This window comes from Poromitra crassiceps (genome assembly GCF_964638095.1).
Source record: "Poromitra crassiceps genome assembly, chromosome: 15".
Lineage (NCBI taxonomy): Eukaryota > Metazoa > Chordata > Actinopteri > Beryciformes > Melamphaidae > Poromitra > Poromitra crassiceps.
In genome coordinates, this window is record NC_139634.1 from 14412524 (window position 1) to 14437206 (window position 24683).

The window sequence follows — 24683 nt, forward strand, 5'->3', positions numbered from 1 at the left end:
ATGCATGTTAGCATTGGGATGCTAATCAGAGGGCTTGTATGCCAGGGCGCCATTCGTCCACGAGGCTGAGATATGCAGGAGAGCTAAATTATACATCTCGAACAGCTAATGGCCTCTGGTGGCCTATCTCTGCACTGCAATACATATTTAATAGCCCTACCTGTCTGTCTGTCTGTCTGTCTGTCTGTCTGTCTGACTGTCTGCCTGACCGCGCTTGCCAAACTCACTCTCCAGGGACAAATGTCAAGCCACTAAAAAAGAAAAAAAAATGTCAAGCCACTGACAGGACAGTCTGGGTGAGATGATGGAAGAGGTAGGTGTGTGTGTGTGTGTGTGTGTGTGTGTGTGTGTGTGTGTGTGTGAGTGTGTGAGTGCGTGCGCGCGTGCGCGTTTTGCAGTACTTTCTCACCAAAGTCTGGACTATATGAAGTAACAGTGGGACAGCTATTCCCAATAATATAATTTAGAACTCTTAATATCATCAATACCACAATCAAAATTATTTTACTGTTCCAGTAAAAAGGGTTCCAGAGTAATCCAAACAATAATCAACTAAGATTAAAAAAATTCTAATCTGATGATTAAGATTTAGAACATTCTAATCTTATGAACAATCTGATTACTATCGATTGATTTTTTCACTAACGCTATTGGGTTGCATTTGTTGTCATGAGGTTGCTGTAATCCTGTCAACATGTAATACATTATTCTCCACTTCTTTCCATTTGCATTGAGAAAGCTTATTTGTGTTGTATAAGCCCCTTTCAGGACTGTGTTGTGGCTACACAGCTCATACACAGTCCCTTATATGATCGTTATGAGATGTATATATATATTTTTTTTTGCAAATGGAAAGATGGCGCTGTGCCTTCTTGTGTGTTAGCTTCCGACCAGAGGGGGCGCTGTGGAGCGCTGTGATGGCTAGGCACACCGGCACAACACACAGAAGGTTTATTTGGTGTATGAGCTGCACAGCCAGTGACAACACAGTGCTGGAAGGGGGCTATGTGTTGGTATGACAAGGGAGTTACACCATGTGTTTTCCACCTTAATGCAGCATAGCCTGCTGCATGCTGGTGTGTGTGTGTGTGTGTGTGTGTGTGTGTGTGTGTGTGTGTGTGTGTGTGTGTGTGTGTGTGTGTGTGTCTGGCTGTCTCAGAACCAGTTGCATCCACGGGCGATGTTTGAAGGGATTGGATTTCTCTTTCAAAAACGTTCCTTTGATTTATTCAGCATACCCTCCTGGGATTAAGGGTCTTGGCAAACGCATACTGTAAACACACATGCACACGCACACACACACACACACACGTATGTACGCACACACACACACACACACACACACACACACACATACGCACACACACACACACACACACACACACGTGCGCACACGTATCCACACGCACACACATACACACACACACACACACGCACACACACGTACGTACGTGCACACACACGTACGCACACACACACACGCACACATACGTACGTATGCATACACACACACACACACACATGCGCACGCGCACACTGTCACATGGGTTAATCTGGTTTTGAGAATAAATGACATTTACTAGTAGCATTACTGGTCAATTTGGGCAGATTATTATGCCGTCAGGCGATCACTGTGACAGATTGAGAGCATCAATACTGGTAAGGGGAGGAAAAGACTCTCAGGGACAGGAGAGCAGAGGGACTTTATGTCATTTTGTTTGCCCACTCATTTCGCAAAGCCGGTCCAAGGCCCTGAGTCCATCCACTAACCCTCTCTATCTTGTCAGCCAGGCCTCCCTTCTCCCCCTCCTCCATCTGTACAGACTACAGTCATGTCTCTGTCTCCTCCATCTGTACAGACTACATCATACATGGGCAAACTACGGCCCACGGGCCGGATGCGGCCCGCGGGCGCCACCTGTGTGGCCCGCGATGGAATTGCAATTTTTTTTTTTTTTTTTTTTTACACAGTGCACCTGAACGCAACATGCAAGATACCCGCTGAATAAGTGTCCAAATGTTCATGTCATTCTGGCCAATACTCCACTTCTGTTATAGCATTTCAGTCTGGAATATGGAATATCTTTCAATAATCTTTATGACTAAAAGGCTACATTGAATTAGAAATTTAAATAATTAACTCATTGGTTTTGGATTTATTTAGCTTCAAGACTGCATTTTTGTTCGTGTGACCCTCAACACAGGCTTTGATCATCCCGGGCCACTTACTGATACTTATGCTTAAATTAACCCACTCATATTCTGATTTATTTCAAGAAAAACATTTTGGCTAGTGGAAATTCTAATTGGCTGGTAACTTTAAAATCTAGCAGCCATATTGGCAGGTGGTCAAAAAAGTTAATTTCAAGCCCTGAGAGCAGGTGGTGACATAGGAGTGAGTGAGAAAAGGATGAAATATTGGTGGTTAAGACTGAATAATATCACAACTGTTAATTTAAAATGAGTTATTCCTCTAAACGTGGCTTCAAATGCACCAAATTTTTCACGCTGGCGCCGTTCGGCCCTCAGCAAAACCTGGTAGCGAGGAAATTTTTTGTGGCCCTCTCTATCATCAAAGTTACCCATCCATGGGTTACGGCATGACAATATTTGTTCGGCCCCCGGCAACAATCTGGGTTTCTCATGTGGCCCCCCATGAAAAATAATTGCCCACCCCTGGACTACAGTCATGTCTCTGTCTCCTCCACCTGTACAGACTACAGTCATGTCTCTGTCTCCTCCATCTGTACAGACTACAGTCATGTCTCTGTCTCCATCTGTACAGACTTCAGCCATGTCTCTGTCTCCTCCATCTGTACAGACTACAGTCATGTCTCTGTCTCCTCCATCTGTACAGACTTCAGCCATGTCTCTGTCTCCTCCATATGTACAGACTACAGTCAGGTCTCTGTCTCCTTCATCTGTACAGACTTCAGCCATGTCTCTGTCTCCTCCATCTGTACAGACTACAGTCATGTCTCTGTCTCCTCCATCTGTACAGACTACAGTCAGGTCTCTGTCTCCATCTGTACAGACTACAGTCAGGTCTCTGTCTCCTCCATCTGTATAGACTTCAGTCAGGTCTCTGTCTCCTCCATCTATACAGACTACAGTCATGTCTCTGTCTCCTCCATCTGTACAGACTACAGTCATGTCTCTGTCTCCTCCATCTGTACAGACTACAGTCATGTCTCTGTCTCCTCCATCTGTACAGACTACAGTCATGTCTCTGTCTCCTCCATCTGTACAGACTACAGTCATGTCTCTGTCTCCTCCATCTGTACAGACTACAGTCAGGTCTCTGTCTCCATCTGTACAGACTACAGTCAGGTCTCCTCCATCTATACAGACTTCAGTCAGGTCTCTGTCTCCTCCATCTGTACAGACTACAGTCAGGTCTCTGTCTCCTCCATCTGTACAGACTACAGTCATGTCTCTGTCTCCTCCATCTGTACAGACTACAGTCATGTCTCTTGTCGTCTTGTATTGCACATAAAACAGATTGAGGGAAAGCCCATCCATTTTACGGTAATACTCTTGTAAAATAAATTGTTACAGCTACCTGTTATAGCTATCACTGTAACATGACCCGCAAATGACCCATAAAGAAGCCCTGTTCTGTGATAAATGGAGACATTGATTGAGAAGCTATCTGACTGGAACTCTCCTTTATAGTATTTGACAGCAATACATAAGAGTTTTTCTGAGCGTATCAGTCACATCAATCCGTATAAACAGCGACAATCTCATTACTTAAATAGCTTGCGTTTCACTGCAGCGTATTATACAGTATTGTTGACATTGTTCACGCCCACTTCTATATTCCCCCCCCGCTGCGATTACTTAACAGATGCATGTCAGTGGGTGATGAATATGGATGACTGATGTGCTGTACGGTTATTATGGTCTGGATTTAATCAGTGCTGAGTGATCTCGGCTGCTCCCACGTTCTGTACCAATCAGCATTAGTGACAGGTGACTTCTGCTCTAGCTGTAACGATGCTGAGTGTGCTTTTTCTATTTACATCTGGCTTCCAGGAGAGCTCTAGATGTAGAACGATGCAAAACAGGATCTGGCTTTGAATCCAGATTGAACCTGCTATCTCCATGCTGACTAAATCTATAGCTTCAAAGTGAGATCAGGATGTTTTAATATCTTACTTTCAATAAAACTCCATTTGAAACCAGATGTGTTGAAAACCGGTGTGGAAGATGCATGTTAGCGTTAGCCTGAGGGTAAGCAGGTGTTTGCATGCGTTTATTAATATGTATTTCATTCCCTCAGCCTATTTCAAAGCTGTCAGCTTTACGGCTGCTCCCTGGGGGGTGTGTGTGTGCGACTGTGCGTGCGCGTGTGTGTGTGTGTGTGTGTGTGTGTGTGTGTGTGTGTGTGTGTGTGTGTGTGTGTGTGTGTGTGTGTGTAACAGGTTGACTGTGGTCCAGTGAGCCTCCATATGCCCATATATGGCCGCATATTAAGAGTCAGTCACAGAAATATGAATCATAAAAACAGGATAATCATCGTGACTGCTGTGTCTCCGACTGTCACACACAGCTCTGCTCTTTTCTGCTCCGCTCTCTTCCCTTAGGAACCATCTCACTGTTTAATTTAGTTCTCTCCTCTCATCTCCTCTTCTCTCTTCTCCTCTTCTCTTCTCTCCTCTCCTCCCCCTCAACTACTCTTCTCTCCTCTCCTCTTCTCTTCTCTCCTCTCCTCCCCCTCCTCTGCTCTTCTCTCCTCTTCTCTTCTCTTCTCTCCTCTCCCTCCTCTTCTCTCCTCTCCCCTCCTTTCATCTCCTCCCCCTCCTCTTCTCTCCTCTTCTCTTCTCTCCTCTCCCTCATCTTCTCTCCTCTCCCCTCCTCATCTCCTCCCCCTCCTCTTCTCTCCTCTCCCCTCCTCTTCTCTCCTCTGCTCTCCCCTTCTCTCATCTCCTCTCCACTCCTCTCTTTTCCTCTCCCCTCCTCATCTCCTCCCCCTCCTCTTCTCTCCTCATCTCCCTTCCTCTCCTCTCCTCTCCTCTCCTCTCCTCTCCCCTCATCTTCTCTCCCCTCCTCTTCTCTCCTCTTCTCTCCTCTGCTCTCCTCTCCACTCCTCTCTCCCCCCCCCCCTCCCTCACATGCTGCACGGTCTTGCTCTCATATCTTATTTGATGCTGTGCCGTGAAGTTGCGTCAGGTTGCGTTACATTAAGTTTCATCTCATGCTATGTAGTAACTGTATCGAGGTCACGCTCACAAATACCCAGCGGACTCTGCCTGACTGCCACACCTCAATTACAATGTTAACGTAGATTTGGTCCAGGAAATGGCAACCTGTGTGTGTGTGTGTGTGTGTGTGTGTGTGCGCACGCACACGTGTCCTCCTGGTACTGGTCACATCATGCTTGACTGTTGTTCTGCATCCCTACTCAAAAAGGCCATGATTGCTATATAGATGTGGGTTGATTGTCTCAGAAGGCAAATAGAGAGAGACAGAGAGAGAGTGAGTGAGTGAGTGAGTGAGTGAGGAATAGAGAATGGGGGTAGCTTGTGGTTCAGTGTTTGCAGTTGCAGCAGTTTGGGAGGTTGTGGATGAGAGGATGGGGACAATGGAGGGATGGATGGGACTAATGGGGCAATATGAACGGAGTTTAATCATTTTGGGAAATGCCTCTGTGTCTCACTCTCTTTCCGTCTCATTGATATTCTGTGCCATGCCTTTGTCTGTGGGTGATCCTCGCAGACAGAGACTGAGTACAGGACAGGCAAGGACAGGACAGGGACGCTCAGTCTCTCACCCGCCCGTTACCCGGCAGTTCCCCTGGTAGAGATGTGCTCTAACATACAGTACAGATGGAAGGCAAAGTGAGGGAGCAGCTTGGTGCAGTCACTGGCCTCCTTTCCACTGCAGGCTCATTGTAATAATATGTCTCTCAGTTTACCTCAAAGTAACATTTTGCTGCAATTATGTTGAAGGCTTAATCATCCCCAAGTGGAAAGTGGCTCATTACAGCAGCAGAGCAAACAATGTAAGATACGTTTTCTAGACGGTGTTGACGATCAGGGTCCAAAATTAACTTTTTGGGCTCATATAACCTGACGAAATTTACCGTCCAAAAATGTTTTCCCACCGGCCATTAAACTGATTGTGATCCTTGGTGTTTTCAAGTTTCATTGTTGTTGTGCCGAGAAATGAATTGCTTCTTTGTGTTTCTCTTTGTGGCAAACACGGCAGGTCATACTCGTATTATAATCCTATTTCAGCCAGAATCTCGTCCAGACACCACCAAAAACATCGACCTCCATGACATTTCTCTTCATCTTTCTCTTGGTCTTCATGTTTTCTTGTATGCTTTGATCGAATTATTGTTAATATTGGTTTAATATTTCTTAGGTAGACACCTAGAATAAGCCCAATTGGGTTTCCTGTCTCTACTGGCACAATCCTTTTTTTTTTTATCTGCTCGTGTGCTCGGTATATCAACCAAGGTGGGACTTAAAAAGCCAAGATCAGACATTTGCTCAATCAGAGCCATCAGCTTCATGAAGTATGACTCCACTATGAGAGGCATCCAGGAATAAGAGTGTCCATCAATCAAAAACAATAAGAGATTTGACCACAGAGCAATCGTCTAGCATTGATCTGCCTTTGGTGGAATTGATCAAAAAGCTGTAAAAGCTAGTGCTGCCAACACACTAATTGATCTATCAGTTTAATAGTCGTACGGGAGAAGGAGCGGGCAGGAAGGGAGGGGGAGAGAAGCAATTAGCGGGTGAGTCATAGAGAGACGGGCAAAGACAGGTGGAAAGAAAGAGAATAATGGCCATTTACACACCGTGGGGGACAAGAGTGAGTAAAACCTGCGACTGCAAATTAAAGCTAGGTGTGAAAACTTCAGTCCCAGCCTAACGCCCAACTCCACTTTCATTAGTGAACAGGATCAACATGCACTGGAAGTGTCCATTATCAGAAACGAATGGACGATGGGGAGGTGCCTCTGCGAAGTCCATTAATTTGTGATATTGGACACATCAAAGGGCATTAACTCGTTTATTCCATGGTCTTGCCAAAGAAAAACATAATACAATTTACGTTTTCATGCATTTTGCAATCAAAATCTAAAGTTTTTCACAAGCTCTCACTGGTAACACCTGAGGATTTGACTGATACCTGGAACACTCATTACCATCCCACCTCATGCCATGGAAACGTTGTTCATGCTCCAGTAAATATTAGCTGGCAACAGGAGATGATCCGCTCAGCTCATAGAACCCTTTGGCTCTGAGGCAGAAAGCTAACGTTATGCTAGCAAGTTAAGCTAACGTTATGCTAGCAAGTAGCAAGTTTCAAAGTCAATAACATAGCGTACGGTTGACACACACATCATTTGGCAGCACGCTCAACCACAAGACCAGCTAGCCAGCCAGCCATGCTGTTGTCCCCAAATCAATATCAAATGATTTTCACAAACAAACGAGACAGGCGTGTGCTGTCGGCCGCAAACTGAGCCAGACACCACACACGTGTCGGTAACCATTGTATTAAAGCCATCCTTCCTGAGGAAATATTTGACTATCATTAAGGGGCACTTTGTTGCTGCTGGGTGTCAGTGGCTGTGCTTTGTACCAATTCTTATCAACACTGTCCCTGGAATCACAGTGACATCACAATCCCAATGATCATTATTGCTATGTCACTCACAGGCGCGCTGCATGATCATCTATGATTTATCATCTTATGACTTCCTCTATAGTTTTTCTGGTGAGTGCTCGTTCACACAGACACCATCTTCTTTTGTACATTTTCAATCAGAAACATATTTGCCCGCTAAATGATGAAACCATTTCCCATCAGCATATCCAAAGACTCATGCAGCAGCAGAGCAGCTGTGGCAGCATCGTTTGGACCAAGTCCACATGTTGAGACGGAGAGAAAGAGAGGGAGAGACGGATGAAAGCACAGACACAGACCCGACTGCCAAAGAGACAGGCATGGACAGACAGGCACCCAGTTGAATACAGACAGAGGACAGCTAGCACTTTAAATTTCAGATGAGGGTTCGGAGTGTGGCACAGGGGATAGGGCGCGCAGGGAGGACGACAAATGAACGACAGCGAGAGAAAGCGAGGGAGAAGGCGAGACACACACAAGAGGCACGGAGAGATGAAAAAGCTGCTGAGAGAGACATTTAGCCGTCAACAAGCGGAGAGGAGATGGTTGGCCTGGCCCCAGCCTGCCTCTCAGCCTCCTAGATTTACTTGTCGCTGCGCCCCCAAACGTCCTCATCTCTTCCAGCGCTCTATCTTCCCGCGAGCGAGGGATGACAAGCAGAGCCAGGGATGGAGGAGAGAGAGAGACAGGGCGAGAGAGGAAGAGACCTCTGATTTAGATGGCTCTGGATGGAGGAGAGAGAGGGACGGGCGAGAGAGGAAGAGACCTCTGATTTAGATGGCTCTGGATGGAGGAGAGAGAGGGACGGGGCGAGAGAGGAAGCGGCCTCTGATTTAGATGGCTCTGGATGGAGGAGAGAGAGGTACGGGGCGAGAGAGGAAGCGGCCTCTGATTTAGATGGCTCTGGATGGAGGAGAGAGAGGCACGGGGCGAGAGAGGAAGCGGCCTCTGATTTAGATGGCTCTGGATGGAGGAGAGAGAGGCACGGGGAGAGAGAGGAAGCGGCCTCTGATTTAGATGGCTCTGGATGGAGGAGAGAGAGGCACGGGGCGAGAGAGGAAGCGGCCTCTGATTTAGATGGCTCTGGATGGAGGAGAGAGAGGCACGGGGAGAGAGAGGAAGCGGCCTCTGATTTAGATGGCTCTGGATGGAGGAGAGAGAGGCACGGGGCGAGAGAGGAAGCGGCCTCTGATTTAGATGGCTCTGGATGGAGGAGAGAGAGGGACGGGGCAAGAGAGGAAGCGGCCTCTGATTTAGATGGCTCTGGATGGAGGAGAGAGAGGGACGGGGCGAGAGAGGAAGCGGCCTCTGATTTAGATGGCTCTGGATGGAGGAGAGAGAGGGACGGGGCGAGAGAGGAAGCGGCCTCTGATTTAGATGGCTCTGGGTAATTGAGATGGCATCTTATTACCGTGTGCAGTGGTTTATTGTGTTAAGCCGTCACATGGGGAAATAATGGAGCGGTGCCGGGATGAGTCGGCTGCTGAGACATCACCGCTGCTGCTCTCTGTAAGAGGAACAGACAGCCACACGCACAAACACACACACACATACACATACACATGCACACACACACGCACACACACACACACACACATGCACACACACACACATGCACACACACACAAAATATACTCCTCCTCTTATAAACCCCACAATAGGAAAACACCAACCCAATAACAAAAAAGATATGCTTGTGCGAGCGTGCGCACACACACACACACACACACACACACACACACACACACACACACGTCGGCATAATAATAACTAGAGGGCACTCGGTAGTAGGGCTGTCACTTTTCATTCGAAATTCGAATGCAACTTCGAATGTGGGGGGAGGGGTTCGTTTTCTAAATGTAATTTGAATGTTCGAATTTTTATTTTATTTTTTATTATTATTATTATTATTTTTTTTTTTTTTTTTTTTTTATGAACCAAAATTAACCAACTGCTGCTTGGTGGTAATGTTAACACATTCAGTGCCAGCGACGCCATATGGCGTCATTAGAAATTTACCGTACAGTGCCAGCGACGCCAAATGGCGTCATAACTCGATTTTTTTTTTTTGACGGGGGGGTGTCGATCTATGCCTCTTACATCGCCTCTTACAATATTCAGAGGTATTGAATGTGTCTAACCTATTTTACAGAACCCTTAGGTGGCGACAGCGCTCTCCAGATGAGAGAACGTGGAGTGAAACACACAGAAGAAGTCATTGGGGGGAAGGAAATCGCATCGCATCCGTCCGTATGCAGCGGCTTCATTGAAGCAACGTTTAGCTGTGCCCCTGCAGCAGCCAATCTGCTATCACAATTGAGCACCTCGATGTCCGCTGCAACAGCCTCCGTGTCCGCTGCAACACATGATCAGCCGTGGATTTGTTATTATTCTCAACTCGAAGCATGGGAGCTGGTACACGCGGCTGTAAAAAAGCAGGATCTAGCTGACTTTTTCAGTGCTGAGCACAGGCAGAGAAAACGAGAAAACAGCAGAGCAGAGAGACACTCCTCCCACAACGGGGGGGGGGGGGGAGGAGGAGGGGGGGAGGTGGGCACGCAGAGCCAAGTACACAACACAGACCCAGACAGCAGGACAGGGTTGGCAAACGCAAGCCAGAATATCCGATGCCCACCAGCAGCAAAAGATCAGCAAGAAGCTGCAACCAGCAGCGCATGCAGGCGCCAGCGCTGCTGGTTTCAGCTAAAAATATTATTCTTCCAAACAAAATTCCCTTGCCTTCACTGTTTTATTGAAGGAAATTATTTTTGAGGTGTGACTACATCAGAAAATTAGCTTCAGAGTCAGTGATGTGCTTGAAATGTTTAATTTCACAAAAGGCTCATTATCTCAGCTCGTAGAAAAAAAGCTCTGTTTTTCGTTCGATCAAGCTATCTTCTCCGGCTCATAACTAAAGAACGGAAAATGGGATCAATAAACTTTTTTTTGCAGGTGATAGAAGAGAGTCTCATCGTTATTTGTGCGTGTTCAGTGTTTACATAGTAATTATTAAAGAAATTATATGACTGTTTTAAAATGCATTGCGGCCTATGTGGCACAGCAAGCAACCTTTTGCCCAAGGGCCGTGGCACTGAAAGTGTTAATCCCACGTCAGAAAAAGTCTCCAGATTTGTCGCGTTAGTCTCTTCTGAGAAAGATTGTCTCCAGGGTCTGAAAAGTTGTCTCGAGTTGGATGCAGCCAAGTTTGTGAGGCAGTGTTGTGACTGTGAGCGTCCAAGCTAACACGTCGGGCTGATGCCCGGTGGCCTGCAGTGGGTTGCACCAGCTGTGCGTAAGTTGAAACGTAAGCTAGTTTGAACGTAAAGTCTCACTAAGTCCGAGTTTACGCACTACTAAAAATATTTGGGTTGCACCAAGTGAAATAGTTACAACGTAGGCATAAATTAGAACTTAAAATTTACACCTACGTCTTACTAGGTGTAAAGTCCTCCGTAAAATAGCAGTCGGCACGGATTGCAACTTGGCACCGTGGCACATCGTTGTTTTGCGTCCGCAACGCGCTCTCCGTGATAAATTACACCCTTTGATATTTATGACTCACGCTTTTGTTTCCCACAAGCTGCAGCACTGCATACAAATTAAAATAACCGCAACAATTTAGTGAGGCAGGATGGTGGTATAGCCTACAATACTGATGAAGAGCTCACAGATAAATGTTAACAGTAATATGAACCTAAACGAACGTTACTCAATAACGTTCTCATTTGATTAGTGTTGATGAAATATGAAAGCACTAATTTGCAGTGGGCAACATGTCCTGTTTTCACTCCACTTAAACAACCGTAAATAAACACTGTTTCCACCGTGCTTTTCACTGATTGGTCACAGATACTGTACACGTCATTGTCTGCGACACTATTTTGGTTAGTATGGACTTTAGGGTCTACTAGTTAAGATGTACCTTACGTCTCCGTGGTGCAACCAAACAAAGACACAACTTTAGTGTCAAACTAACTAGTTTGAACGTAGCAGTTAGTGTGAACTTTACACCCTAACTTAAGACAGAACTTACGTTCAGCTGGTGCAACAGGCTGCTGGACTGAAAAAAAAAAAAAAAAAAAAAAATTATTAACCAAAAAACTTCGAATATATTCGAACGAATTTCGGGCAATTAAAGTTCGTTCGAATTTTATTTGGGGGAAAAAGTGACAGCCCTACTCGGTAGGGCGTATACCGCCGCCAACCTTTCGACACAGTTTTGTGGTGTTACGTGAATCCGTTTGGAAGTTAGGCACCTTTTTGTGATTGGCCATGGCCATTGCCACGCCCCCTTTTCGCCAGTGGCCGTGCAAAGTGAAGCAGGTCTAAGGTGGCCCCATGACCTGCTTTTCTGCCAGGTTTTGTGTAAATCCCTTCCTAACTTTTTGACACATCCTGCAGACAAACAGACAGACAGACAAACCCGACCTCCCAGCAAACTCCGTTGGCAGAGGGAATAATCGAAGACAGAGATTACAAGAGTAGACAGGCATTTGGAATTGAATATAGATGAGTACTTGAAGCTCTGTTGGTGTAAATTTTGCATTTTTGCGCGCGTGTGAGTGTGTGTGTGTATATCAGTGTGTGTATATATCTCTGTGTGTGCACATGTCTGTGTGTATATTAGTGTGTGTGCTTGTGTGTATATATTAGTGTGTGTGTGTGTGTGTGTGTGTGTGTGTGTGTGTGTGTGTGCACATGTCTGTGTGTGTGTGTGTGTGTGTGTGTGTGTGTGTGTGCACATGTCTCTGTGTATATTAGTGTGTGTGCGTGCGCAGATGGCGAGGCCTCAATTACAAAATGTTCAGTAGCATCCCTGGATCTGCCCTGAGGCTTTGACATCCATGTATGTGTCAGTGCCTGCTGGCCAGGCTTTCCTCATGGCTGACTTGGTGCTGCTGGTGCATACAAACACAGGTGTACACGTGGAAGTAGAACCATGCATGCATTCACCAATATTACATTTAGCGTAATCTTTTTAAAATATTTTGTGTCAGTTATCGTGGACCCACATTATTTAGATACATTTTGGCTATACATACCCTCTTTGTTTCGTTTTTGTTGATATGATTAAATGAAAATACATGGATTTTGTCTCATCAAATTATTTATGTTTCATATTTATCATGTTGAAGTGGTTAGATTTGCCAGAACTGAACTGCTTGTACTGTAAGTCTAGCTTTCAGTATTTCTCTGCATGAGGGAGGGATTTGCACTGTTTATGTATAAAAAAAAAGCTGGTGTGAAACACAATGGAGACAGAGCAAATGACATAATGTAATACTAATTCTCTGAAATTGAAAAAACAACCCCAATATGCTGTAATCTAATGAAAACAACTTGAGTAAATCGAGTCTTCCATTTTCCTGCACATTCAGCTTGGGCCAAAGTAGGCCTGGACCTTGAAAACTGCTGGTGTGGCTAGTTTTTCCATTATTCTTGGCTCCTGCGCTATGAAACGCAAACGCTATGTAAACCGAAAAGTGCACGAGGCGTCATGTGACAGGACACCTTTTAACCCCCCCCCCTTCCCCCCCGCTCTCCATTTCATCTTCTCTCGCCCGACCATCCGACACTGAGAACATCAGCTGATTGTTTCTTACCTCAATACAAGGGAAAGACGCAGGTGGTTTTGGGGGTCATTTCACCAGGGAATGGAGGTACCCACCTGTTTAATAGCACACCCAGTTACTGGAAAGCAGTTGGGTCATTTCCCAGGGCCTGTATACTCTAAAATAGTGCTATAAAACAAGGCCCATTGTTTAGCTGAGAGAACAAAAGATGATGACATTTCTGCTCCATTGGATAAAACAGATTTAGCAGCGTGGCTATCCAAATACAACACTGCCAGCATGTAGAACACATCCTGTACCTTGCTGAGGGGCAGGAGGAGTGGATGGATAAACAGAGCCTCCCAGTTTCATGTTCCCCAGTTCTTTCTGTATCCTCACAGACAATCGTTTCAGGGGAACATTGGAAAGAACAATTTTATGTTTTTAAAGCTGGGTGCCCTAAGACATCTGTTGAACATGATCTCCACCTCCCTCTTTCTTTGATTGTCTTCTGGTCTTCATACAGTACATTTCTGTGCCTTGCTACTTCCGTTCTCTTGCTTGTTGGTCATCCTTTTTTTTTTACCTTATCCATCACTTAAAGCAGCTATGAGCAACTTTTTCGATTGTTATTAAACAGTATAATTACAATATTGATGCATCACATCTTACCTATAATAGTAGCTGAGACCAAAGCCGTGTGAATCGGAGATTACTCCCTTAGATGATTATTAGTCTGTGTCTGTCTAAACTCGCGTCAACAGGGGGCTCTCTCTCTCTCTCTCCTTACCGCCGGACCAGATAAACGCGGAAGTGAAACCCGGAAGTAAAACGCAGCTGCCTGCCTTCACCCGTTCGCGCTGCCTAGAAACATAGCATAAACAATGTGAACGCCACGCATACTCTCGCGAACATCTCTCGTTATATTCTAACAGGTTTTTGGAAGTTATTTTGTGGTTATGGCCGAAGTGGCTGCTGCAAACTGTTTCATTTCACTTCCTGATCTGCCCTGGCTACAGACAGACTAACACTGGCCGATTCACTCGGGCTTCAAGCGAGACTACTCTGCGTTGGTCTCGTCTACTATTAGAGGTAAGATGTGATGCATTGATATTAGATTTATACTGTTTAATAACAATCGAAAAAGTTGCTCATAGCTGCTTTAACCCTTGTCCCCTTGATTTGATTTGATTTATTAGGATAAATCACATATTCAGTAGTACATGGAAAAATAACACATAAATACACAGTGGATAACAGCCATAAATTGTTACATACTTGGGCAAACAAGACGTTTAAAGGCTAATTTATACTCCATTTTCATACGTAAATAGATGCGTCCGTTTCAAACATTATTATCGTCACTGCCCACATACTTCCATGTGTCTCACGTTGGAGAGCCAAATGTATGAGTGTGTGTGTGGTTTTGCTGTGTTTCATGCGTATCCGTAAGCTTTCAGATGACGGACAGAAAAGGCACGAAATGAACGCAGAGTACGGACAGAAGGCTCTGTCCATCTCCGTCTTTAACCTAGAGTATAATTAGGCCTTAAGTCCTCTCTATGCTGTGTTTGAGGGCATTCCATGACTCATGCACTTCCTCTGTATCTGTCTCTACAGGTGTGTGTGTGTGTGTGTGTGTGTGTGTGTGTGTGTGTGTGTGTGTGTGTGTGTGTGTGTGTGCGCGTGCGTGCGTGCGTGCGTGTCGGTGATGGAGTGGATGTTGTGACGAGGGTCTACTCAGCAGGCCTATAGCCTTGGCTCAGTTAATAATGGAACTAACGAGCATCAGGCTAAATGAGCTTTTAATGGGCTCTGTCTACCTGCGGCTAGAAAGACGGGGTGGGGGGAGAGAAGATGGGGGGGTCAGATACATGTGGCAAGGGGTGAGAGACACTCGGGGATGATAGAGTGGAGGAAAGAGAAACCTTAACACACTATGAGCTACATCAATCATAGGTTTCTTATGTAGGACATCATTAGCAGCCTAAGGACAGTTACAAGTTTAGGTCTTGACTCCTAAGTTAAAAAAAGAAGAAGAAGAAGAAGCTATAGCTAGTCCAGGATGTATTCATGATTAGGCTACAGTGTATACAAACAGCCCACAAAAACAGCCCAGGCAACAACAACTAGATTGAAGGGATATTGCAACTTTAGGACTTAACTAATGTTAGCAGTCGGCGTCTTAATGCTATTATAGCTCCAAAGCAACTCATTCAAATTGTGTGTAAGTGGGAACCATTTCACAGTCAAATTGTTTATTTGAACTCTGTCTGCTAGCTAACATCATCATCAGGTAATTGTATTTCAAGGCTAATCTACTTTACTTTTAGTGATTGCCTAAAATTCCCAGAATGACTTTGAACAACCTCCAGACAAGTGGCCCGCCTGAGCATTACCATTCAATAAATAATCTATCAAGTGTTTAAACATTCCTAATTCGTATTCGTATTCATCATTTATAAAAAAAGACCCTGTAGTTGCAGTACTCGAGACCAGTCTCGATCAGACCAAGATCACATTTTGATGGTCTCGGTCTCGTCTCGGACTCGCCCTCCCTCGGTAGAGGGAGACTAATGCTTCTCTTAATTAACAGCATACTCCCACATACAGATCTCTTTCATCATACAGGTTATTACATAGGCTACTCTATAATTTACCAATCAGTGGCTGAAAGTTTGGGGGAGTCAGACAGACAACCAGACAGGGACAAATCCGACTACAGCCTAGCTTTAGTCGCCAGTAACATGACAATAAGAGTCTACTATGCCTTTGGGCATTGTGTTTTACCTGCAGACTAAGCAGCCATATGCTTTTGGCTCCATAAAAGCCTTTGTTTATTTTTTTATTGTTTTTATTTTTTTTTATTGAGTGGTAGACTTCAGTTGGAAAAATAAATGAACATTTGAAGAGTCAGAACTCAGAAGTGTTCCTTGTTTTGTGTTAACAATATTGATGTCAGTTAGATTTGGTTAAGTCAGCTATGGAATATTACATCATCCATCTTTGCTCACTACATCTTAGCCTTTATGGAATTATTATCGGCCATGAGAAGCAGATATCTTCGTATTGGCTGGGGGGGGGGGGGGGGATCAATTTTGTGCATCTCCAGTTCTTCACTTGAATGAATTCGATTCAAACTTTTAACTAATGGACTAATGATGTGTGTTTCCCGACTTAACGAATGAATCAACTAAAGAGTGGGATGAAACAGAGTGAGATGGGAGAGGGAGAGAGAGTTAGAGAGAAAGTGGATAGCAGTGATTGATGTGTTGACTGTCTGGCTGATAGAGCAACAGACATGCAAGAACTGTAAGTAGAGGCTTGATTGATAAGAGTCCGTCATGCAGCGTGGGGTGAGAGCTGGGTTTCTTCAGAGTGCAGTGGCATCATCACTCATGTATCACTGTAAATCTGTCTCCATGAGCTGGAGGAACTGACTGATGCACAGAACGGTCCCGAGTGTAAGTTCAGCTGTCTGGAGCTTTTTCGAGTGCAGAATGATAAGGTCGTATCTTATGATATTTATCTCAGGACTGTTTGTGTTTCTCATGGTTAAAGGCCGGGTTTACCGTGGGGAACATGAATATATATTAATTCTTAAAAAATCTTAAATTTCGAATCCGTTGAAATTTTTGAAATTGCTTGTTCACAGCCAGAGAAAAAAAAAAATGAAAAAAAAAAAAAAAAAATTGGGCCAGGTGACGCGTTTCGCGTCGAAACGCGTCACCTGGCCCATTTTTTTTTTTTTTTTCATTTTTTAAGGTAGGTGAGACCTCCGCGGGGAGGTTTGCAGGGGTGGTAGGCCCCCTGCAAACAAAAAAAAAAAATTGGGCCAGGTGACGCGTTTCGCGTCGAAACGCGTCACCTGGCCCATTTTTTTTTTTTTTTTTTTTTTTTCATTTTTTTTTTTCTCTGGCTGTGAACAAGCAATTTCAAAAATTTCAACGGATTCGAAATTTAAGATTTTTTAAGAATTAATATATATTCATGTTCCCCACGGTAAACCCGGCCTTTAAGTGCTTGCCTGAAGGGAAAGGTCAATGCTACTAGATTCCTTCTTCATTCTCTCTTGTTCACATTACTTAATGGGGGAAAAAAACACCCTTCTCTCAGAAAACCAAAAAATGCATCAACCTAATGCACTGGTGTATAATTGTGTAACTATAAATGTATTCCTTATACTTAGTTCCATGAAGCCCATTTATAACCCAATGCATATAGCTTCCAAATTGAAAAGAAATACATTCATACCAGAGAGTATTTCTCAGGTGCAGTGAAGTTGTCTTTTCTGAGGTGACACATGTTCTTGTGTCAGCAGTGAGTGTGACTGTGTGTTAGTCTGGGAACCTGAAGAAACCGCCAGCTTGTTTTATTAATTCTGTACAGATGCGTCTGATACTAGAATACTGATCTGATTGGTTAATCACAGCATTCTACGTCTGTTATTTCTGTACAGCCGACTGCTGCTATGCAGACTGCTGCTATGACCGCTGTTCTACTCTGGAGGACCACATTCAGTCATATCAGTCCACAGGAATAATAAGTATATTTAACAGTTCTTTGCGTAGGGGTCCTGCATCACCCTCTCAGGGTTTATTTCCTGATAATGACCACTTCGCTCTGTATTACTCCTTATCTAATGTGGGGCTAGTTTGATACGATGACTGACAGAGGAGCGCCAAAGATGGTTCAAACGTCACATGCACGTTTTGTTGCTCTCATTGCGTCTGGGTCTATTGTTCCTCTGATTGGTTGTAGGTCTATCCAATTGCATCCAGAGGAATTTTGGTCTGCACCTGTTGATAACTGGACATCGAAATTGAACTGAGACTTTCCATGCAGACTCCTTCGCATTTGTCAATTGGTCTGGCGATGTCAGGCTAACTTGTGTGTGTTTGTGTGTATTTTTTCTTTGTTTTGTTTTTTTGTGATCTTTGATCGCGTGTCTTTCCTCCCCTCTCAGAGTGCCGCGATGTGCTGTTACCCATGATGCTGCGGGAGCTGAGCGGGGCGCTGGCCAGCATGGCCGACGGGCCTCACGATGAGAGGAGGAACAGCCTGGAGCTGCTCAACAACATCCTGGAAGTCCTCAGCAGGGACAACGTGGTGAGACACCTGGCAGCACACCATCACTTCACCTCCACTTCTTTTAGCACACACGCCTCCATGGGACTTCATGACCAGTCAGCCACCACTATTGGCTACAAGCACAGTAGACCCATGCAATATTATCTCCTGGTGCGACATACTGTCCAAGAAGTCATGTTACCTGTGCGGTCAAACAGAAAAGCCTCATGGCTGCTGATATAGATGGCTGACTGATCCTAATCCCGTGTGGCTTAGTGCATCCTGAAGAGTGAACATGTTCTATCAAAAGGAAATCGCTCTCAATCTCTATCTTTACTGAAGGAGATGGCTACTCAGAGACAGAGGAATCACACACAGAGTGTTGAGCTGCGCCCCAACTCAAACAATGTGGACCGGATGCATAGCCAAATAAGCAAGGCAGTATCCTCTGGATGTTTACAGTCGAGCCGGACCAATCAATAGAACTTCACAGAGACTGAACAGAAGGCTATTCCCTGGGGCTGATATGAAGGTTGATTTGGGAGATGGCATTCTGAGCTGAAGTTACACAATGCCTTTCCCTTATTGAGTATCGATTGCTATGCCTCTGCACCGGTGACAGCCGTGGCCTGAGGCCAGGGGCCAGTGATGACGTGTTATATCCAAAAGTTCAAAGGTCAACTTCACTGTGACGATCATAATGTTTTGCTTACCACTGTAGCTGAGAACATTATCTTCATACAGTCTATGACCATTCTGCAAAAACGGTGGATGTGCTAACACAGATAGCATTTTGCACAAACATCCGTTAAGAACGACCATTAGCAGTCTGTGCTACAACAAAAACCTTAAAAATAAAGTTACAAAAAAAAAGAAAAGAACGACCATTAGATCCTTAATTTAAAAAATATATATATTTAAGGGGAAAGCATGCATTCACCCTTTGCTTCGGTTAGGTTAGGGACTTCCAACCAAAGGATTAATGTGCCTCCTGCTCTGTCTCTGTCCCTTCCTGATGAGTCCTACATTGTTGTGAGTCCAGTCCTTCTTTTTTTACCCCAAGATACTTGTATGTGTCCACGCTCTTCACTTCCTCTCCCTGCATGACAGCCACGACAGGGGCGTGGCCTCCTGTTCCTCTGGTAGTCCACCACAAGCTCATTGGTTTTGCTGATATTGAACTTAAAGTCCCTGGAAACCAGAAATATTTTTTTATTATTTAGCATTTTGAACGATGATGAACGTCGCAAAGTATATAAATTTAGGTTTGACATTCATGGCAAAAGTCATGAGAATCAATTCGATTTTAGAGTGTATTTTCTCCCGCGGACTGTGTGGGCGTGTCCCGTCTGCAGCAGGTCTCCGAGAGAGAGAGAGAGAGAGAGAGGGAAACGGAGACTCTCCATTTGCCTCTCCGTCGGAGAGAGAGAGAGAAGGAAAGAGAGATGGAGTGTGTGTGTGTGTGTGTGTGCGTGTGCGTTGCTCGGCGAGAGGAAGACATCTCTGCCGCTGCGAGTGCACAGCGCTACTGTGTGTGTTTCAGTGTGTGTGTGCATGCGTGTGTGTGATTCGATTAAATCTTATGACGTGATAAGATCATGCATTTTAGCACCCACGCTTCAATAAGGAAATGGAAATCCAGACCTTGTAGAAAAGTGTATATTTTTGGGGTTAGGGTTGAAAGTAATGTAAACCACTTTCTGAGGCACACAATTACCGTACTCACATAAGACCCTAAATTTAATAGTTAGAAGGTTTTTTGTGGATTTTGGTTTCCAGGGACTTTAAGGTGTTTGTCATTGTACCATGTGACAAAGCTCTCTATCAGTCCTATTTTTAATCAGGGAACTGTAAGGGCAAACAAGACTTTTCCAAACCCACCACTGCACTTCTTAAATGAGGAGAAACCTCCTTTATTAGTGAGGATCACAGTCATCCTGTGAGCTCTCCCTGACCTCAGAGCTGCTGTGCCCCCCGGGTGCTGCTGTGCCCCCCGGGTGCTGCTGTGCCCCCCGGGTGCTGCTGTGCCCCCCGGGTGCTGCTGTGCCCCCCAGGAGCACGTCTCCCAAACAGGAAGGTCCAGAGCTTCAAGCTGTTTTGCCTTCAGTTGCTCAGTTGTGCAAAGGAAGCAGCCCTTGACCAATTAGAAGCTAATGCTTGCACGTGCGCACGCGTGCACACACACGCACACACACACACACACACACACACACACACACACACACACACACACACACACACAGAAAAGCCATAAATATTGATATTGAGTTCCAACCTCAAAGTGCTTCTTTCAAGTATACTGTAGCAACAGAAGCACAAACCTACACACACACACACGCACACACACACACACACACACCTACATGCGCACACACACACACCACACACGCACACACACACGCACACGCACGCACACACACTGCTTTGTGTGTATTGTTAGACTGTACATGAACTCTAGTTTAATAAGAATTCCCACGCCCAACGTTTCTTCGAGGCTTTTGCTCTTTATACCGCACAGATTATTGTTAAACCCAGACACTCTTATGTCCTGAGGAAAAGCCCTTCTGTTCTACACACACATGTGCACACACACACACACACACACACACACACACACACACACACACACACACACACACACACACACACACACACACACACACATAAATTGACTGAAAGAGCAAACTATGGACAATTTAGTTTACAGGAGCAAGAAAATGGCTGCGGGGTGATGAAAAAGTGCTCACAGAGAGACGTGGAGAGGCCAGGAGAGAGAGGCAGCAGAGAGACGTGGAGAGGCCAGGAGAGAGAGGCAGCAGAGAGACGTGGAGAGGCCAGGAGAGAGTCAGCAGAAGTGAATCACTCTTAGGTCTTTGACAGGGATGGAGGCATTTCAGAGTTGCGAGAGACTGCGGTTTCCGAAAGGTTGAGCAAGGGTGGAGAGAGTTTTCACCTCACCTCCTTTCCAACCTCGTCCTCTCTCTTTTCTTTTCATCTCTTTTGCTGCTCTCTCTCTCTGAAGCCTCCGAGGCACGCTGGCTGCCACAAGGTCGCCTTTGAGATCTCTGGAAGATACCTAATTAACTCGTCACAGCACAGATGTCTCTGAACCAGAGAGAGAGAGGTGCAGAACCAGGGAGAGAGGAGGGAAGAGGAGACCATGGAGAGATGCTGTTGGAGAGGTTGTGTTGAATTGCTGTGTGTGTGTGTGTGTGTGTGTGTGTGTGTGTGTGTGTGTGTGTGTGTGTGTGTGTGTGTGTGTGTGTGTGTGTGTGCGTGTGCGTGCGTGCGTGCGTGCATGCGTGTGTGTGTGTGGTGTCTGTCATAGACTACTTTCAGGGACGATTTTCAGACTTAAGATCACCTAATTGGGGACGGCTTGTCCAATCTGGGATAAAAGCTGCGTTCCCAATTTGGGCGGGTAAAAAAGTTGATTACTAGGCTTTTAGTTTAACATTAGGTTATGTTAGGGTAAGTCTCCAGGGAATGAATGTACGTCTACTTAATGTGCCGAAATAAATGAATCAAGTGTAGACTTGGTTTAATCCTGCCTATAGGGTCTCATTTATGTATAAAACATGTGTAGAAGTTCAACTTGAGATGTGGCACACATGCACGAGCCCCTTAACTCTCGCAAAGCTGGACCAGACAGATATTCCCTGGTGGCCTGCTGAGGCGAGAGCCCAAGCCTTTCTATAAAAACAATAAAAAAAAAAATCGTCCAATATAAAGGCTGTCAGCGCCACCGGCCACTTGATAAACGTTCCTCCATAACGGGGGAGAGCGTATTTAGTGGCATCGTGCCAGGAAAACAACGTGACTCTGAGCTAACATGAGAGAGGAAGATGAGCTGATTCACTGACTCAGGTTGGAACTCTCCCTCTTGGCTTTTCTGCTTTGCTGATCAGTTCACATACTGTAGACACACACACACACACACACACACACACACACACACACCCACACCCACACACATTCTAAAGACATTTGGGTCAGCATATGCTAAGGAGGTTTTTGCTCGGATGTAGCAGATTCTTCTTTAGTGTGTGATTACCTCCAGGCAAGTCTGAGTCAGCTTCCATTGACTGGCTGCAATGGCATAGTGCCAGAGAGAGAGCGAGAGAGAGAGAGCTTGCTCTCTTCACATTTTGATATCCAGACCTAAATTGACTGTAACTTTATCAAACTTTCATGAGCTACGTCCAATCAGGAAAAAAGTCTGCTTTTTAAATTGGTCTGAATTAAAGTTCAGGTAGCATTGAAGATGTTGAAAAGAGACGTAGGCCTGCAGACCCTGTGAGCAGACAGTAATGTGACTCAGGGCAGAGACGTACAGATGGTAGATATATCTAGTCCCCCTTGATTCCCTCGGGGCAGGTGGAGGAAAAGAAACATGGTGGAAAGGTATCTTCAAAGGGAATGAAAAGATAGGAACAGCAAAGAAAGCCTGCTAGTCTGTTCACAAAAAATCGACACCGGCAAAGACTTTGCGGTACATGCTGAAGACGTTTAATTGACTATGCTGTCGAGCCCGCTTCTCTGCAAAGTGTGCAGACTGTGAATTTTAGATTCAGAAAACTTTATTTTCTTCTCTCATTTCATTTGAATCGGCGTCTATCCAACCAGCCGCCTGCTTTTTGTTTGCTCTGCGTGCACATTTGGCTGTCTTCACAGGGTCGAAGACGAGGGAGACGGAACATAAACAAAACCTAACGACCATCCAAAGTTTGAAAGCACAGAACGTACTTCGATGTTCCTGGAATTGGTGCCAATAATACACCCAAGTGGACGCTGCAAGAATAGGGCATGAGTTGGTGTGTGTGTGTGTGTGTGTGTGTGTGTGTGTACACCTGAGGAATTCTGACCCCTCCTCTCTCTGTCTCTCTCTCTCTCTTTCTCTGTCTCTCTCTCTCTCAGGGAGAAACGTTCCGGCATGTCCAGGACATCGTGGTGTCTCTCCTGAGGATCATCAACCAGACAGTCATCACAATGGGACGGGAGCACGCCCTCATCGTGAGTGCGAACATGCAGCTTTGACTGACTTAACACTTACACAGACAGGCTGTTTAACTGACTTAACACTTACACAGACAGGCTGTTTGACTGACTTAACACTTAGACAGACAGGCTGTTTGACTGACTTAACACTTACACAGACAGGCTGTTTGACTGACTTAACACTTAGACAGACAGGCTGTTTGACTGACTTAACACTTACACAGACAGGCTGTTTGACTGACTTAACACTTACACAGACAGGCTGTTTGACTGACTTAACACTTAGACAGACAGGCTGTTTGACTGACTTAACACTTACACAGACAGGCTGTTTGACTGACTTAACACTTACACAGACAGGCTGTTTGACTGACTTAACACTTAGACAGACAGGCTGTTTGACTGACTTAACACTTACACAGACAGGCTGTTTGACTGACTTAACACTTAGACAGACAGGCTGTTTGACTGACTTAACACTTACACAGACAGGCTGTTTGACTGACTTAACACTTACACAGACAGGCTGTTTGACTGACTTAACACTTACACAGACAGGCTGTTTGACTGACTTAACACTTACACAGACAGGCTGTTTGACTGACTTAACACTTACACAGACAGGCTGTTTGACTGACTTAACACTTACACAGACAGGCTGTTTGACTGACTTAACACTTACACAGACAGGCTGTTTGACTGACTTAACACTTACACAGACAGGCTGTTTGACTGACTTAACACTTACACAGACAGGCTGTTTGACTGACTTAACACTTACACAGACAGGCTGTTTGACTGACTTAACACTTACACAGACAGGCTGTTTGACTGACTTAACACTTACACAGACAGGCTGTTTGACTGACTTAACACTTACACAGACAGGCGGGTCTAGCATTGCATCAGCCCCCGAGATGCTGTTTGGGTCAAGAATCTCACCTTTGCTCAAGAATCACACGAACCCAACATCTAATCCAAGCAGAACCTCCTCTCCTCTGTCCTATCCTCTTTGTGTCTTCTGTTCCAACGGAGGTACCAGTGAGTGAGTAAGAAGAGCCACCCTCTCTGTCTCTTTCTATGTTCTTCTGTTCTATAAGCGGTCCCATCGCACCGGCTGCCGCACAGTTTCCTCGTGCAGCACATAGCATGGCAACAACACAGGGCCTTCTGTTTAAAATACACACTTTTATTGTACATCCCAATGAGACAGCTGCAACAACACAGCATGAGGGAGAACAGGAAGAGGAGGGGCTTGGTGGTAGCTCACACACTGTTACGGGACAGCATATAAAATGCGGGGGCAAGGCAGTTTGGATATGGGCTTGTTAAATAGTAAATATGGTGTCGACCGGGAGGCAGATTTCTAATTGGTGCAAACGTGTGAGCCAATAGCAGTGTAGAGTTGAAGTA

General features: G+C 45.2%; 1 protein-coding gene across 1 annotated transcript in view; it reads left to right on the top strand.

Annotated features, from left to right (window-relative positions):
* Positions 1–24683, top strand: part of dock2 (dedicator of cytokinesis 2) — a 152473-nt gene that overhangs the window by 53593 nt on the left and 74197 nt on the right. The window contains exons 25-26 of the mRNA XM_083651749.1: positions 18169–18311; positions 23190–23285. Coding sequence (XP_083507875.1) covers positions 18169–18311; positions 23190–23285 — 239 coding nt within the window. The remainder of the gene's footprint in view (positions 1–18168; positions 18312–23189; positions 23286–24683) is intronic.